Source organism: Rhinopithecus roxellana, chromosome 11, assembly GCF_007565055.1.
Source record: "Rhinopithecus roxellana isolate Shanxi Qingling chromosome 11, ASM756505v1, whole genome shotgun sequence".
NCBI classification, from domain to species: Eukaryota; Metazoa; Chordata; class Mammalia; order Primates; family Cercopithecidae; genus Rhinopithecus; species Rhinopithecus roxellana.
Window position 1 is genome coordinate 117,308,075 of NC_044559.1, and position 13,705 is coordinate 117,321,779.

General features: G+C 37.9%; 1 protein-coding gene across 4 annotated transcripts in view; it reads left to right on the plus strand.

The window, feature by feature from the left end:
- STAM (signal transducing adaptor molecule) overlaps positions 1-13,705 on the plus strand; it is an 84,490-nt gene that overhangs the window by 56,659 nt on the left and 14,126 nt on the right. For all 4 annotated transcript variants that reach the window (XM_030940989.1, XM_030940988.1, XM_010354749.2 and 1 more), the window contains 5 exons: positions 1,438-1,526; positions 5,651-5,738; positions 6,191-6,245; positions 6,823-6,976; positions 7,944-8,119. In XM_030940989.1, the coding sequence (XP_030796849.1) occupies positions 1,438-1,526; positions 5,651-5,738; positions 6,191-6,245; positions 6,823-6,976; positions 7,944-8,119 (562 nt within the window). The remainder of the gene's footprint in view (positions 1-1,437; positions 1,527-5,650; positions 5,739-6,190; positions 6,246-6,822; positions 6,977-7,943; positions 8,120-13,705) is intronic.

Sequence of the window (13,705 nt, forward strand, 5' to 3'; positions counted from 1 at the left end):
AGGGGCTACAAACTTGTGCATCGAGAGCTGTTAGAATATGAAGTCTGCCATGTGTTTTCTTGTGGGTAATGGCCAATGCAGTGCTAGCCCAGCTTTCTACTTGTAATAGCTCAAGATATAAAAAGCAAAAATGTCTGCAGCAGATGTTTCTTTTCCTTTATAGGAAACTGAATCAGCTGAAACTTTTTTTTGTATGTAGAATTTTGCTTTTGGTGACTTGAATGGAACGATTATATTTCTTAGGTTGGAAATTAAGCTATTTCTGTGTTATACAGAAGCACACAACACAGAGTAACCAAGTGATTGGATTTCATGTTCTTAGGGTAAAATCACAGGCACAGGCCGGATTCCAGGAGTATGGGCTAGTAGAGCAAGATTGATTGGGATTCAAATCCAGGCTTTGTCATTTATTCGCTTTCTCTTTCACAAGAGTTTTTCATCTTTCCAAACTACCTTATTTATAAAAAGGGCATATCTCATAGGATTGTTTTGGAGATTCACAGGAGGAAATGTAATATTCCATCAAGCATATTCAATAGTTTAATAAACATTATTTCCCTTCCTTAAATTGCCCCCTCCCATCTCCCTTTCCATCATGATTCCTAATATTTTTATGAATTGATCGACCACATTGATGCAAGGATTAAAAAGAATAGAAAGGAAGTTTGTTTAGTAGAGTTGTATGTGCCTTTCAGTAGTATTTGGAGTTTGTTATATAGCTATCGTTACGTTAAATCGTTTTTAAAGATAGCTTTGGTGAGTAGGAGAACTATGTGCTTCCGGCCAATGGATTGTTGATCCCTCAATGACCACTTATTATTGTCAAATGGTAATATTACATAACTAGAAAGTACAGGCTGATTTGTCGGAAAACTGAGATCCCTGCCAAGGCCACTTGCAAAGTTCTCCACTGGCATGGACGTCATTCTCTAAAAGCCTAAGTGGCATGCCAGAGAATATATAGCTGATTTTCCCATTCATTACATTGGAGTAGTGTGGATTTTCTATCAAACCAGATTTTTTTTTCCTGTCAAATGAGATTTTTTCTTGAAGGATTGGTAATTTAAAAAGAGGGTTTATTTTAAATTGCAGAATTCATTTAGGCCATTGTAAAACTTTGCTTTTGTCCTCCAGCTTACTAAACTCTGATATGTAGTAGGTGATTAATCTTTTTTCAGAAATACAACTCTTATTATTAGTGAAATCTGTTTTTATGGAAAATGTAAACTGTTTACAAGAAAAATTAAGAAATCCAATTTCATAAAGTAATGTTTTGTTATTACTGCCAAAATCTGCAACTCAGTTATTTCCTAAATTGTGCCTTTTAGCTTGCTGGGAATATAAGAAAAATCCCCAAATCTCTCTTGGAAGTTAAAGTGCTTTAAAGTAGAATTTTAAATGTATTATAAAAAAAGATAACTTTTACGTATCTTACAGTTAAAACAGAGAAGAAGACGGTACAATTTAGTGATGATGTTCAGGTAGAGACAATAGAACCAGAGCCGGAACCAGCCTTTATTGATGAAGTAAGTGGTTTCCATGGTGATAGGCGTTGGTACTTTATATTGAAATTTAAATGGTTTTGCTTAAAAAGAAAATTGATTACTTGAGTTTTTTTGTTGCAAAAATTCTTGTGTTTTTTTTGTTACAAAAATTCAAGCAATGTAGACGATGCAGATTGTTTTTTAAACTTCCTCTCCAGTCCTTTGTTTGCCATGTCAGAGCCTCATTATTTTAAATTCCTGCTGAATATTCTGTAGAGTGACCTTAACATGATTTATTTAATCTATTGTTGAATGCCTAGGTTGTTTACAGCTTTTACAGTGCTGTAGCGAGATTTTTTTTTTATATCTATCTTTGTGTTTCTTTAGGGTAGATACCCAGGAGTGAAACTGTTGAGTTGAAGGATTTGTGTGTTTTCCATGTTAATAGATACTGTCAAATTGTTGAGCAAAACAGGTTTTTACACTCCTATTCGTACCATGCGAGAACTCCTGTTTCCTGGCATACTCGACGAGGATATAAATTAGTTTATTTTGCACATTACTGAGGAAGGGACACTCGTTGACTGTCTGTTGAAACAAATAAATTACTGTTCTAAAAATAAAATTGTCATTAAATTACTTCTACATAAATCATTTTATAAAAGCAGTGCTAATATATTGAATATCATTGGAGATGATTCATGGCTCCTCGTATTGACCACATTCTAGTATTTGAGGAAGAGCTTATGCTAATTTTATATTAAATGTCTTCATATGTCATTGTCACACCTGAAACAATGTATATTTTTAGTAATTATGCTCAAAAATATAATGTCAACTTGGTGACACACCATAATTTTTGGAGCCACATAATGGTACCCAAATTTGTATTATTGGATTTAAATTTGAGATTTCTTGAATTAAGTTAATCACTCCTATTTAGTTAAGCTTTATAGAAACATCTGCTGTTGCTACATATAAAGAAAAGATTGAAACTGGCTACCTTTTTCATCTTTAAGTGTGTTTATGAAAAAATAACATGTTTGTGGTTGTCTTTTTCTACTCAAACTTAATACCGTGTTTTAAAAATAACATTAACATAACTGTTGAATTAACTTAATAAATTAAATTATGCAACTAGCAAACCATTCAGGATTTTTCAAGTGTCACATTGTATAGATCAGGGGTTGGCAAACTCTCAGGCCAAATTTAGCCTGTTGCCTGTTTATTGGAACACAGATACATTTATTTATACATTGTCTGGTTGCTTTTGAGCTGCAGTGGAAGAATTGAGTAGTAGCAACAGAGATAGATCATATGGCCTGCAAAGCCTGAAATATTTACTGGCTGGCCATGACGGAAAAAGTTTGCTTGGCCCCTGGTATAGATAGTTTAAAGAGAATCTTTTCAGATCCTCATTTACCATAGCACTCTTTCCTAAAATTGATCTGCCTGAGAACATTCTCTCCTACCATTTGTCGTTTTTCCCCCGCTCCTCTCCCTTTTCAAGTCTTCTCTCCCACTTTACAGAAAAAAGGCTTACCACTTGCCCATAGTGAAGATTGCCGTGGTACATTGCCTCAGAGTATAAGAATTACCAGGGATGGTTCCAAATATTGGTGTTTGGATTAAGAAAGGAATGGCTCTAATGACTAGTTAATACAGCTGAGATGGTTTCATATTTTTTGTTTTTAAAAAATAGGACCAAAATGAATTTTCAGCTAGTAGATCATTAAAAATAATTTTTAATGACAGACCACTGTCACTCCGTTCCATCTTTCAGAAGGCACTGAAAGAACTTAATGAAATTGCCATAATAGCTTGATTATATAAACAAAATTTCTCCTCACTTGCAACTATAAAAACGAAAAATAGGAATAGAACTGATGCTGAATCCTGGCTCATTCTACTTTTCAAAACTTGAAATATAGTTAATGTTGTTTTGACCCTTTATGTATTAATAATAAATATAATCATTACCATATACATATGAATGTATCTAACACCGAGAGTATTATCATCAATTTACATATTTTTAGTGCAAAGAAATCTCATATGGTCATCACTAGAAAACTTTCAAGTATATTAGGATAAAATTTTGGGGGGGGGGAAATTGAGTGGAAATATGATAAGTTCAAGGAGAAAAACAATTTGAAATACATGACAGAGACTGTTTTTTGAATGGTAATGGTGAGTGCAGATTGCTATGGTGTTTAAATTCCTTTGGCTATATTTAAAGGAATTTTTGACTGTTTCATTTTAAAACGTCAACGCTTAATCTCCTGGAAATCTTATTCTTTGTAACATTTTAAACGTATGAAAAATGAGATGTTATCTCTGAAATATGTGAAGGGTAGTTTATGGGCTTTTAGCAGTCTTTTGTGGGAGGCAGAAACAAAATTTGAAGAGTGAAACAGACTATGGAAGACTGTGCTAAGGACAAGGAATCCACCTGGGCTAGGGGAAGTGATGTTTGACTGATTGCATTGTATAAGAAAATGCTGGCCGGGTGCAGTGGCTCTCGCCTGTAATCCCAGCACTTTGGGAGGCCAAGGCGGGCGGATCATGAGGGCAGGAGATCGAGACCATCCTGGCCAACATGGTGAAACCCTGTCTCTGCTAAAAATACAAAAATTAGCTGGGCGTGGTGGTGCGCGCTTGTAATCCTAGCTACTTGGGAGGCTGAGGCAGGAGAATCACTTGAATCTGGGAGGCAGAGGTTGCAGTGAGCCAAGATCATGCTACTGCGCTCCAGCCTGGGGGACAGTGAGACTCTGTCTCAAAAAAAAAAAAAACTTGCAGAGGCAGACTAGTTGTCTATCCAGAAACCCTACTTCTATGACACTAAATAATTTTAAATATTGTGTAGTGTTCTGTAAGCAAACAAAACAGAAACCATCTGTATGTTAATGGACTCTCACTTTCATTTGACCTTTTTTTGTGTGTGGTAGGCACACTTTCTGACATATTTTTGTTTTGTAAGACTGCTTAAAATGAAAATTGTGAATAATTTACATTGAAAATTGGTATCCATTTCAAAATACAGAATTCTTTTGACTTGGGAAGAGTTTTTTTTTTTTAGCATACTTACGTCACTTTCACTCTCTGATGATTAATTTGTTTCTCAAGCTATTTTCCTTTTACACAGAATCATAGTTTTTAAATTTTAAGTAATTACTTTGCTTAGAATTAGTAGTCTTTGTTTGCCCTATGTACCTATATATAGTAGCATAACCATGTGAAAACCATGCGTGGAGAAAGGTTTGTAATTGTTTTAGTAGTAGTCATGGTAGACTAGATCTGTTTTGATTTTTTAAAAACTGTAAATACATATATACTTATGTATCATATAGATGTGTTTATGTAATGATGGTTTCATTAGTTCCATTGGTCTGTACAACAGAAGATTCTAAAATAGATCTGTGTCACTGGTTTGAGGTATCTTCCAGCCTTTCCCACATAGGAAAATAGATAGTCTTCCTCCTTCCTTTTATGACTAACGGAAACACTGGTAGAAAGAAAATGTAGAATAAATCCTGAGAGTCCCACTTAGAAGAGCAGCTGTGATACAGCTGAGCTCTGCCTTACTGAAACAGCTGCTGTATTCACCATGGGGGAGAAGGAATGACAAGTTGTTAGTCAGAAGCAACGCCATCTTGAGATGGATAGTACACTTGTTGGCGTGGCTAAGCTAAAGCTGCTCTGAAACAAAGCAAAATCCTCTAGCATGACATAAGAGGTGGAAGAACTCACGCACTGTAAGTTTAAATGTGGCTCGATTTCTTCTCACTTAAGAGAATCTCTGTTAGCAGTTGGTTTGTTTGTTTATTTAATTATTTATTTATTTATTTAGACAGGGTCTTGCACTGTTGTCCAGGCTGAAGTGCGTGGTGAGATCATAGCTCACTGCAGTCTTGACCTCCTTGGCTCAAGTGATCCTCCCACCTCAGCCTCCTGAGCAGTTTCAAAAATATATAGGAAGCACTTTCAAGGCTCTGACTTCATGTGGTACTAAAGAGAATAAATACATGGGACACTGAAAACATAAAAGCAAAATTGGAGTCTCCATAACTATGAATTTCGAAAGTTTGTCTAGTTAATAAGGTGAAAACATAAAGTTGCATAAAGGTTGGTTGCTTTTTATATTAACTACTTCATTCCTGTAGGATAAAATGGACCAGTTGCTACAGATGTTGCAAAGTACAGACCCCAGTGACGATCAGCCAGACCTCCCAGAACTACTTCATCTTGAAGGTAAAACTTTTCTATTTACCTTGCAAATAAAGAATAATTAGAGGTTACTAACTGGTGTCCTGTTGAAGAATGGGTTTTGAGAATAATATTAAAAATGGAACATTTCTCACTTCTCCTTGACCCGGGCTCCCTTTCTTATGCAGTTTAGACCTTGGGTAGAATTTGAATTCTTACAATTTTCTATCCAAACTAAGTGTTCTATTCAACATTTTAGAATCTTGTAAAATGAAAAATGGTACTTTAAGATTTTGAGACTAATATTTTAGATTAAGTTGTCACCATTATACTTTAAGAAAATCAATTTTGGATTCTGCAGACTAAGGTTAACGAATGTATATTTTTATTACTCCAAATTAAATCTTTTATTCCTTAAATTATACAAATATCTATCAAAGGTTCACATTTTTTTTTTCTTGTACTTTCTTATGTTCCTTTACATCTTGTCATTTTAGCAATGTGTCACCAGATGGGCCCTCTCATTGATGAAAAGCTGGAAGATATTGATAGGTAAAAGAACATGGGTGCATTTATGTTGTGTACCTTCCTTACTGACGCTATCGCTATAAACTGCAAGTGGGCTATAACTGCCTTTTTTTTTTTTTTTTTTTTAAAGAAATATTGTGGAGGAACCAATTCTCATTCATGTGTCTTCTGCTAGATGTGGAGAATTAGACTCATCTGTCCTTTTCTTTAAAGTGAGGATTTGATTGACCTTTACAATATAGTCAAAAAGACCAGCATAGATAGGTCTTTTAAAAACAAGGGCTTAGCGGTGTAATCCTCTTTGCTGAAGTGGCATTACCAGAGCTCAGAAATGACCCATATGTTAGTAAGTAGGGAAACCAAGATATTTCTGGTACAGTCAGGTACGATAAGCTGGAGTTCCCTCAGCACAGCACGTAAGCCTTAAACAGTTTGGGTTGCTTCAGGGCTAAAATGCAGGATATTTTTGTTATAGGTGAAATTTTTAATAATGTCTGCTAGTACTACTTTTTGCTATTTTTGATATTTTGATGTATCAGTATTTAGAACATTATATCATTTCAGGAACAGCTATGTTTCAAATTACTGTGTCATGTTTCAGAAAACATTCAGAACTCTCAGAACTTAATGTGAAAGTGATGGAGGCACTTTCCTTATATACCAAGTTAATGAACGAAGATCCGATGTATTCCATGTATGCAAAGTTACAGAATCAGCCGTATTATATGCAGTCGTCTGGTGTTTCTGGTTCTCAGGTAAGCTTTTAGAAGCCCATGTTGTTTTAAATTCTCAAATGCACGGTCAGACGTGGTGGCTCATGCCTGTAATCTCAGTAATTTGGGAGGCCAAGGCAAGAGGATTGCTTGAGACCATGAGTTCAAGACCAGCCTGGGCAACATAGTGAGACCCTGTCTCTACCAAAAAAAATTAGCCAGGCTGGGGGCATGTTCCTTGGTCCCTGCAACTCGAAAGGCTGAGGTGGGTGGATAACTTGAGCCCAGAAGGTCGAGGCTGCGGTGAGCCTTGTTCACACCACTGCACTCCAGCCCGGGCAACAGCGACACCCTGCCTCTAAAATAAATAAATAAATAAATAAATAAATAAATAAATAAATAAATAAATAAATTCTCAAATGCATTTGAGATTATTTGGAATAGCTGTTTGAAACTTTCTGAAACTAATGTTTAGAATTAAAGTTTAACAGAATTTTTTTACTTGGCAATTACAGTATATAACATACTGATTATACTAATAGTTTTTTGTTGTTGTTTTTTCAAAGGAAATTGCTTGTATCCATTGCAGTCTGTGGCAGTTTAGGAAATGTGACTTGTATCCATTGCAGTCTATGGCTACAAAACAATGAGTTCAAATACACTTTTTAAATGTCCTTTGGGATTCCTTAAAAAAATACCAACATACAGAATATTAAAATATATTTAATGTAAAGGGAGATTAGTATAAAGTTTCAAGGTAAGTTTCTTTAATGCTTCAGTATGGAGATAAACATGAGTTCAGCATATGTTTAACTAAAAATGAAAACCATCAACAGCCTATTTCATTGAAAAGCGTTTTTCAAAATGCCTGTTGACAGAAGTAACTTTTATAAAAGGATTCCAGAGTGGTAATTTTTCTTGCTTTTGTAACCGAATACCTCTACAGAGAAAGTTCAGTATGCTTATTAAAATTTTAGAATTGAATATGATTTCTCTTTAACTGTCCCAGGTGTATGCAGGGCCTCCTCCAAGTGGTGCCTACCTGGTTGCAGGGAATGCGCAGATGAGCCACCTCCAGAGCTACAGTCTTCCCCCGGAGCAGCTGTCTTCTCTCAGCCAGGCAGTCGTCCCGCCGTCCGCAAACCCAGCCCTTCCTAGTCAGCAGACTCAGGCTGCTTACCCCAAGTAATTTGACTGTTGATTCTTGTTTGGAGTTAGTGCTGTTACAGCTGCTTAAGTGCTGTAGTTATCTATAGTTATCTGTAACTATAGATAAGTGCCCCAGTTATCTATAACTCTAAAATATGGCTAATAAATATCTGTGATCAGCGTCATGTGGCCACCCCATTCGTGGTAACAAGTAGTAGAGCCTCTGTGGTGTTCCAGTACCAGCCAGCAAGCTGGTCCTCTGCTCCCCACTCGCTCAACTCCTGTAATCTGGTTTCAGCCCTATATTTTTAATACTACTCTTACCATAAGTTTTTATTGTTGTTTTTATTTGCATCTATGATATTTGATAATGTCTTTGATGAAATTTACATGTAGTGACTATAATTTGTCATTTTCCCACACATTTTATATAAAATTTAAATTCTGTTATTTAAAAATTATAGTTCTGAGCTGTCTCTTTAAGACAGATATTTTCTTATTTTTGCCCTATTTTGGAATTTAGTTTATATTATAGGAAGGTACCCCATTTGAATCAAGAAGGTACAAGAAGATAAGCGCCCTTGTTTCTCAGGAGGCAGATGGCTGAATATGTGATGACAGAGGCCCATTTACTTTTGCCATTTACTTACAGTGCTCTCTGTCATGTAGTTAAATGCTTATTATGTGTTTTTTCTTCTGCTTTAATGGGACTGTAAGCTGAAATCTTTTCCTTGAAGCAAATAAAGGATAGGCTTTTAAGAATTTACCAACGTGTATTCTAGAAGTTACGATATTCTAGCTGGCAATAGAAGTTTCTAGGTAGCACAGGCACAACTTCTAGAAACCTTTCCAGCAGGAAAGGATTGCCCAGGAATTTTCCTGTACTGCCCTCTCTATTGCACTATTCATCCTCAAAGAGTTACGTGTTGGAGATGCTTGGGGATTTTCAAGCATTATTTGGTTGTCAGGTTAGTATCCCGAAGTGACCTTAACGGGGATGATGGCAAGGCCTAAGTCTCAGAAAACAGGGCATTCCCTAGTGGGTTATGTATGTTAGAAAAAGATGTTAAGTGTAGCTTGCTCTCTTGCAGGATTTTTTTTTAAGTTGAAATCTGGTGGAAATGAATACCCTTATGGAAAATAAGCAAGCAGCTGTTCTTAGAGTAGCATATTGCTTTACAACTAGATACAAAGTGGGTAGAAGGTAGGAATTGTTGAGAAAACACTAGGGTTCCCGACTTAATAGGACCCTTGAGCTATTTTAGTATTAGCCAGAACTGCCACCTCTCTCCAGCTAGTCCTCTGTCTGACTATGTCACATGCTCCTCTACCTACCTTGTTACTAGAGATTACTTGAGACTCATTCTTCAAGGTCAGGACCTTGGGAAATTATCTTCGTGAATGAGATAACCTGTTGGTAGGTGCTTTAACAGTGAAGTTCTGTAGCACTGTGGCGCCCTGCTGCTGTTCTCTGTGAGTGACTGCTTCTGCAGGCGGGATGTGAAATCCCTGGCATGGGCCCAATCCCACCTATAGAGTGTAGCTATTAATGTCACCTCTCAAGGAACACGTTTATTTCAATAGGTGTCTTTTGAAGAACATTTTCTTGAAATATCTAGCCCTCCCGTCCTGGCTCATTCCTGCATATTCTTTAGTTGTTAGCTTAGCTGCATTTTTACTGGGACATCTTCCTTGCTTTCCCACCTGTCAGCACTGTTCCTCCTGTGTGCTGTCAGAGGACTGTGTGTGTACTTCTGTCTATTTCCTGGCTGGTAGTTGCCTTTTTACTTGTTTGTATCCCCACTGAACGGCACTATCTTGAGAGCTGGCACTGTTTCTTTCACCTTTATAGCCATCCTATGTAGCACACAGTTTTACACTGGACAGGAACTCAGTAAATATTTTATAAATACATGTTTTAGTGTTACTGACAATTTCAAGTACTATATTAGATCAGTTAGGTGTATTTTAAAAATTCCTTGCAAAGGCTTCACAAAGGCTTAGAGGGCATTTAAATATCTATATATAAAGGTGCAATATGTAATATCTATTTATCAATATATAAAAACAGATGTGTGTTTGTGTGTTTCAATGGGGAAATGAGGAATTGCTGGTATAGCAAATGTAGGATGAGGAAATTGGAAAGAGTGAGAGCCAGGGTTAGAGGTCTCCTTACTAGAGATGTCCTGCGTATTTGACTCGAGCTTTCTAGCGGCAAATCAAGGTCAGTGAGGATTGTTGTTGTTTTTGGTAGGCAGGTTTTTTAGCACTGCTCAGTTTATATATATCTGAGAGGCTATCTCTTGTTACATATAATTTTGGTGTTAAAGCTCACCGTTTTTCAGACTTCCGTCATCCTAGGACAGTCTTATTAGTTGGGGAAGGTGTCACTGATGACAGTTTTCTAAAGCTACCTCTAGCGATGGTAGTATTATAAGGTGATAATAAGTGACAGTTACTGTTAGTATTATGAGACCACTGAAGCTTATGTATTTATTTGTCTCTGATTTTAGTTTACTGCAGTCAGCATGTGCCAGGCACTATGTTAGACACTTGAGAGTCTTCTTTAGCTTCAAGGTGCTTACTGAGTAGTAGGGGCAAACACATAAAAAACATATAATTTTATACAACATGATTTATATAAAGAAAGATATATGCCTTGTGCTTTAGGAGCCTCAGGGTTTGAGGAGGTTTTCCAGGAGGGTTATTCTTAGCCAGTAGAAAAAATGTGAGGAAGATGTTCTAAAGATGTGGTAGTCTGGAATGGCATGGTACTGGTGGAGTGAGCAAAGATGGGAGGTGTGAAAGGTGCGTGGTACATATCGGCATTCCAGCAGCACACTTACCAAGGGATGAAAGCGTGTGGGGAGCAGCGAGAGACATACTTGAAGACACTGCCAAGGTCGAAGAATGCTTGTTCTAGATACCGTCTTAGGGATAATGAAAAAGTTCAGAAAGGGCTTTAAATGGGAGTAGTGTAGATGGATTCATAGGGGCAAGATTAGAAGCTGGGAGACTGTGGATATTAGGCAAGAAATGATGAGTATTTGTTGACAAGATACAGTGCTATTAATTGGAAAGAGTTGTTTAGGAGATTAGCAAATAATTATACATTGGGTGACATGGTTGGGAGATAGTGCAATGCAGATAAGAGAAAGAAGTATTGGTGAATTGCACAGTTTTGCCCAAGGCAACTGGGTGGACGGTGGAACTGTAAATTGAGAATGATTACAATAATGCTGACATTTAAGGGATATTTAGTATGTGCCAAGCACTGTGCTGTGTGCTTAACACAAAGTAACTTATTCCTCATAATAACCTGTGAAGTCGGTAAACTATTACCCCCATTTTACAGATGGGGAAACTGAGACCTGGAGACAGAACCAAAGTCTCACTTAACTAAGATTCTAAACCAGACATTCTGACTCCAGAACTCAGCACACAGACTCTATATTATGGCAATATTATAGCCCATACCATTGTAAATAATAGTATGAAATTTGACATCTTCTAATCAACTTTATATCTCACACATATGGAGTGATGACAAATAATGCCTTAGGTCACCACATTAGTTGGTGAAATGTAGCATTAAATTACCGTCTCGTATAATAATTAAATTACCATCAGATAATGAATTTGTGCCGAGTACAAGAGCATTGAATTGACCAACAATAGATTTATAAATAACAATTGGAGGAAAGTTTAGAAATAGGCAGTATTTTGAAAATTCGGCAGTTGCTTTATATATAACTTGTTTTACATTTTTAATACAAACGTAGGGGGAATTCTCAGCATCTTAGTACTTCTCTTCACATAGCTAACCTAGTGTCTTACAGTGGAAATGCATGTATTTGGTTGGAAACAGGAAGACAGGAAGTAGAGGCAGTGGATAAAGACAACCTTTAAAGGATTTTTTTCTTTCTTTTTCTAATCGGAGCAGTGCACAAGTGCAGGGCCTTGAGATGGGAGTACTGGCAGCGGAGCGGTGGGAGCGGGAGGCAAGCTCAGTACCTGAGGGGGTGCAGCTTCAGAGAGTTGATCAGCATGGTGGTATTTTCAAGGAAATAAGAGAAATGAGGGTATGAGGCCTTCCTTTCCATTAGTCCTCTGGGACAGTTCTTTTCAAGGACACTGGTGATGCCCATATTGCTAGACTCTTGGTCAGTTCACCATTCACCTCCTCCTCCATTTGACAGTTCGTGATTCCCTCTTTTCTGAAATGCTTTTTTCACTTGCCGGTGACATTCTCTTTTCCCTTCTGCCTCACCGCCACTTCTTCTCAGTCTCATTTGCCTCTTGCCGCTTTGTCTTATGGACGTCAAGGTCCAGTGCTCAGTAGATGGACTGCCTTTTTCTCTGTTTGCAGCCGCTTCCTGGGGGATCTCATGCAGCCCCGTGATTCTGAATGCCTCTGCGATTCTGAATGCCTCTGCCGAGGATTCCCAGATGCTCCCAGATGGGTGTTTCTCCGCACTTCCCCACGGGCCAGCAGACTTGAATAGCTGACTGCCTATGCAGGACAACAGGCTTGAATCTGACTGCCTATGCATTCTCTTTGGTTGTCTGTTTTTTGGACATCAAACTTGACAGATCCAAGATTATTACTTTGATCTTCCCCACACCCCTCCCACCCCCCAGTCTACTGTAGTCCCATCATAGTATTCTTTTCAGTGAATGGCCACTCTATCAGTTATTTCTACCAGTTTTTCAGTTCTAAACCTCAGGCATTCTGGACTCTTCTGTTCATTATCATATTTTGAAGGCATTATCTTCAAAATGTATCTAGACCCTGTCCCTTTCTCCCATCTTCACCATTACTGCCGTGGCCCTGCTGCCCTTTGGCTCTCTCCTGGTTGATCGTAATAGCCTGCAGTCCGCTATCCTGGTCCAGAGGGAGCCCATTAAACCCTGTGGAATCTTATCACCCTTCTGCTCAGAACCAGCCAGTGTCTTTTTGTCTCACTCAGAGTGTAAGCTACAGCCCTTACTGTGGCCATCAGGTGCTGTGTTCTCCAGCCCCTCCCCACCACCCTAGTCCTGCCGGGTGGTCTTAGTTGCTCTCTCCGCCGCCTTAGTTGCTCTCCCCGCCGCCACCGCAGCTCTCGTGGCCTCCTGCTGTTCCTTGAAGGTGCCTGGTGTTTTCTCTCCTCAAAGGCTTCTTTCTCTTTGCCTGAAATGCACTTTCCTAGGGAATCTATCTGGCTCACTCCCTCACTTTTTCCACATCTCTGCTTAAATATTGCCTTATTGGAGAGGCCCCTACCATAAACTAGAATCCGTGGTCCCAGCTGCTCTTGGACCTCCGTATTGTGCTTTGTTTTTCTTCTTAGCAGTTATAACCACTCGACACACAATCCATGTGTTTATTACCCTTTTCTACCACTAGAACAGAGGCTCCATGGTGGTGTAGACTTATTTCCGCAACCCCCCGCCCCACCTTTTTTTACACAATGCTTAAATAACACGTTTTAATTGCAATGCCTAATATCACAATGCCTAAAATAACAATGTTTGGCACAGTATAGCTATTTAGTAAAAGGTTATTAAATGAATTGGCTATATGAATGAATGCTTAATAAATAGCTTTTCCGTTTATCTGTAAGTTGCTCTATAAATCAG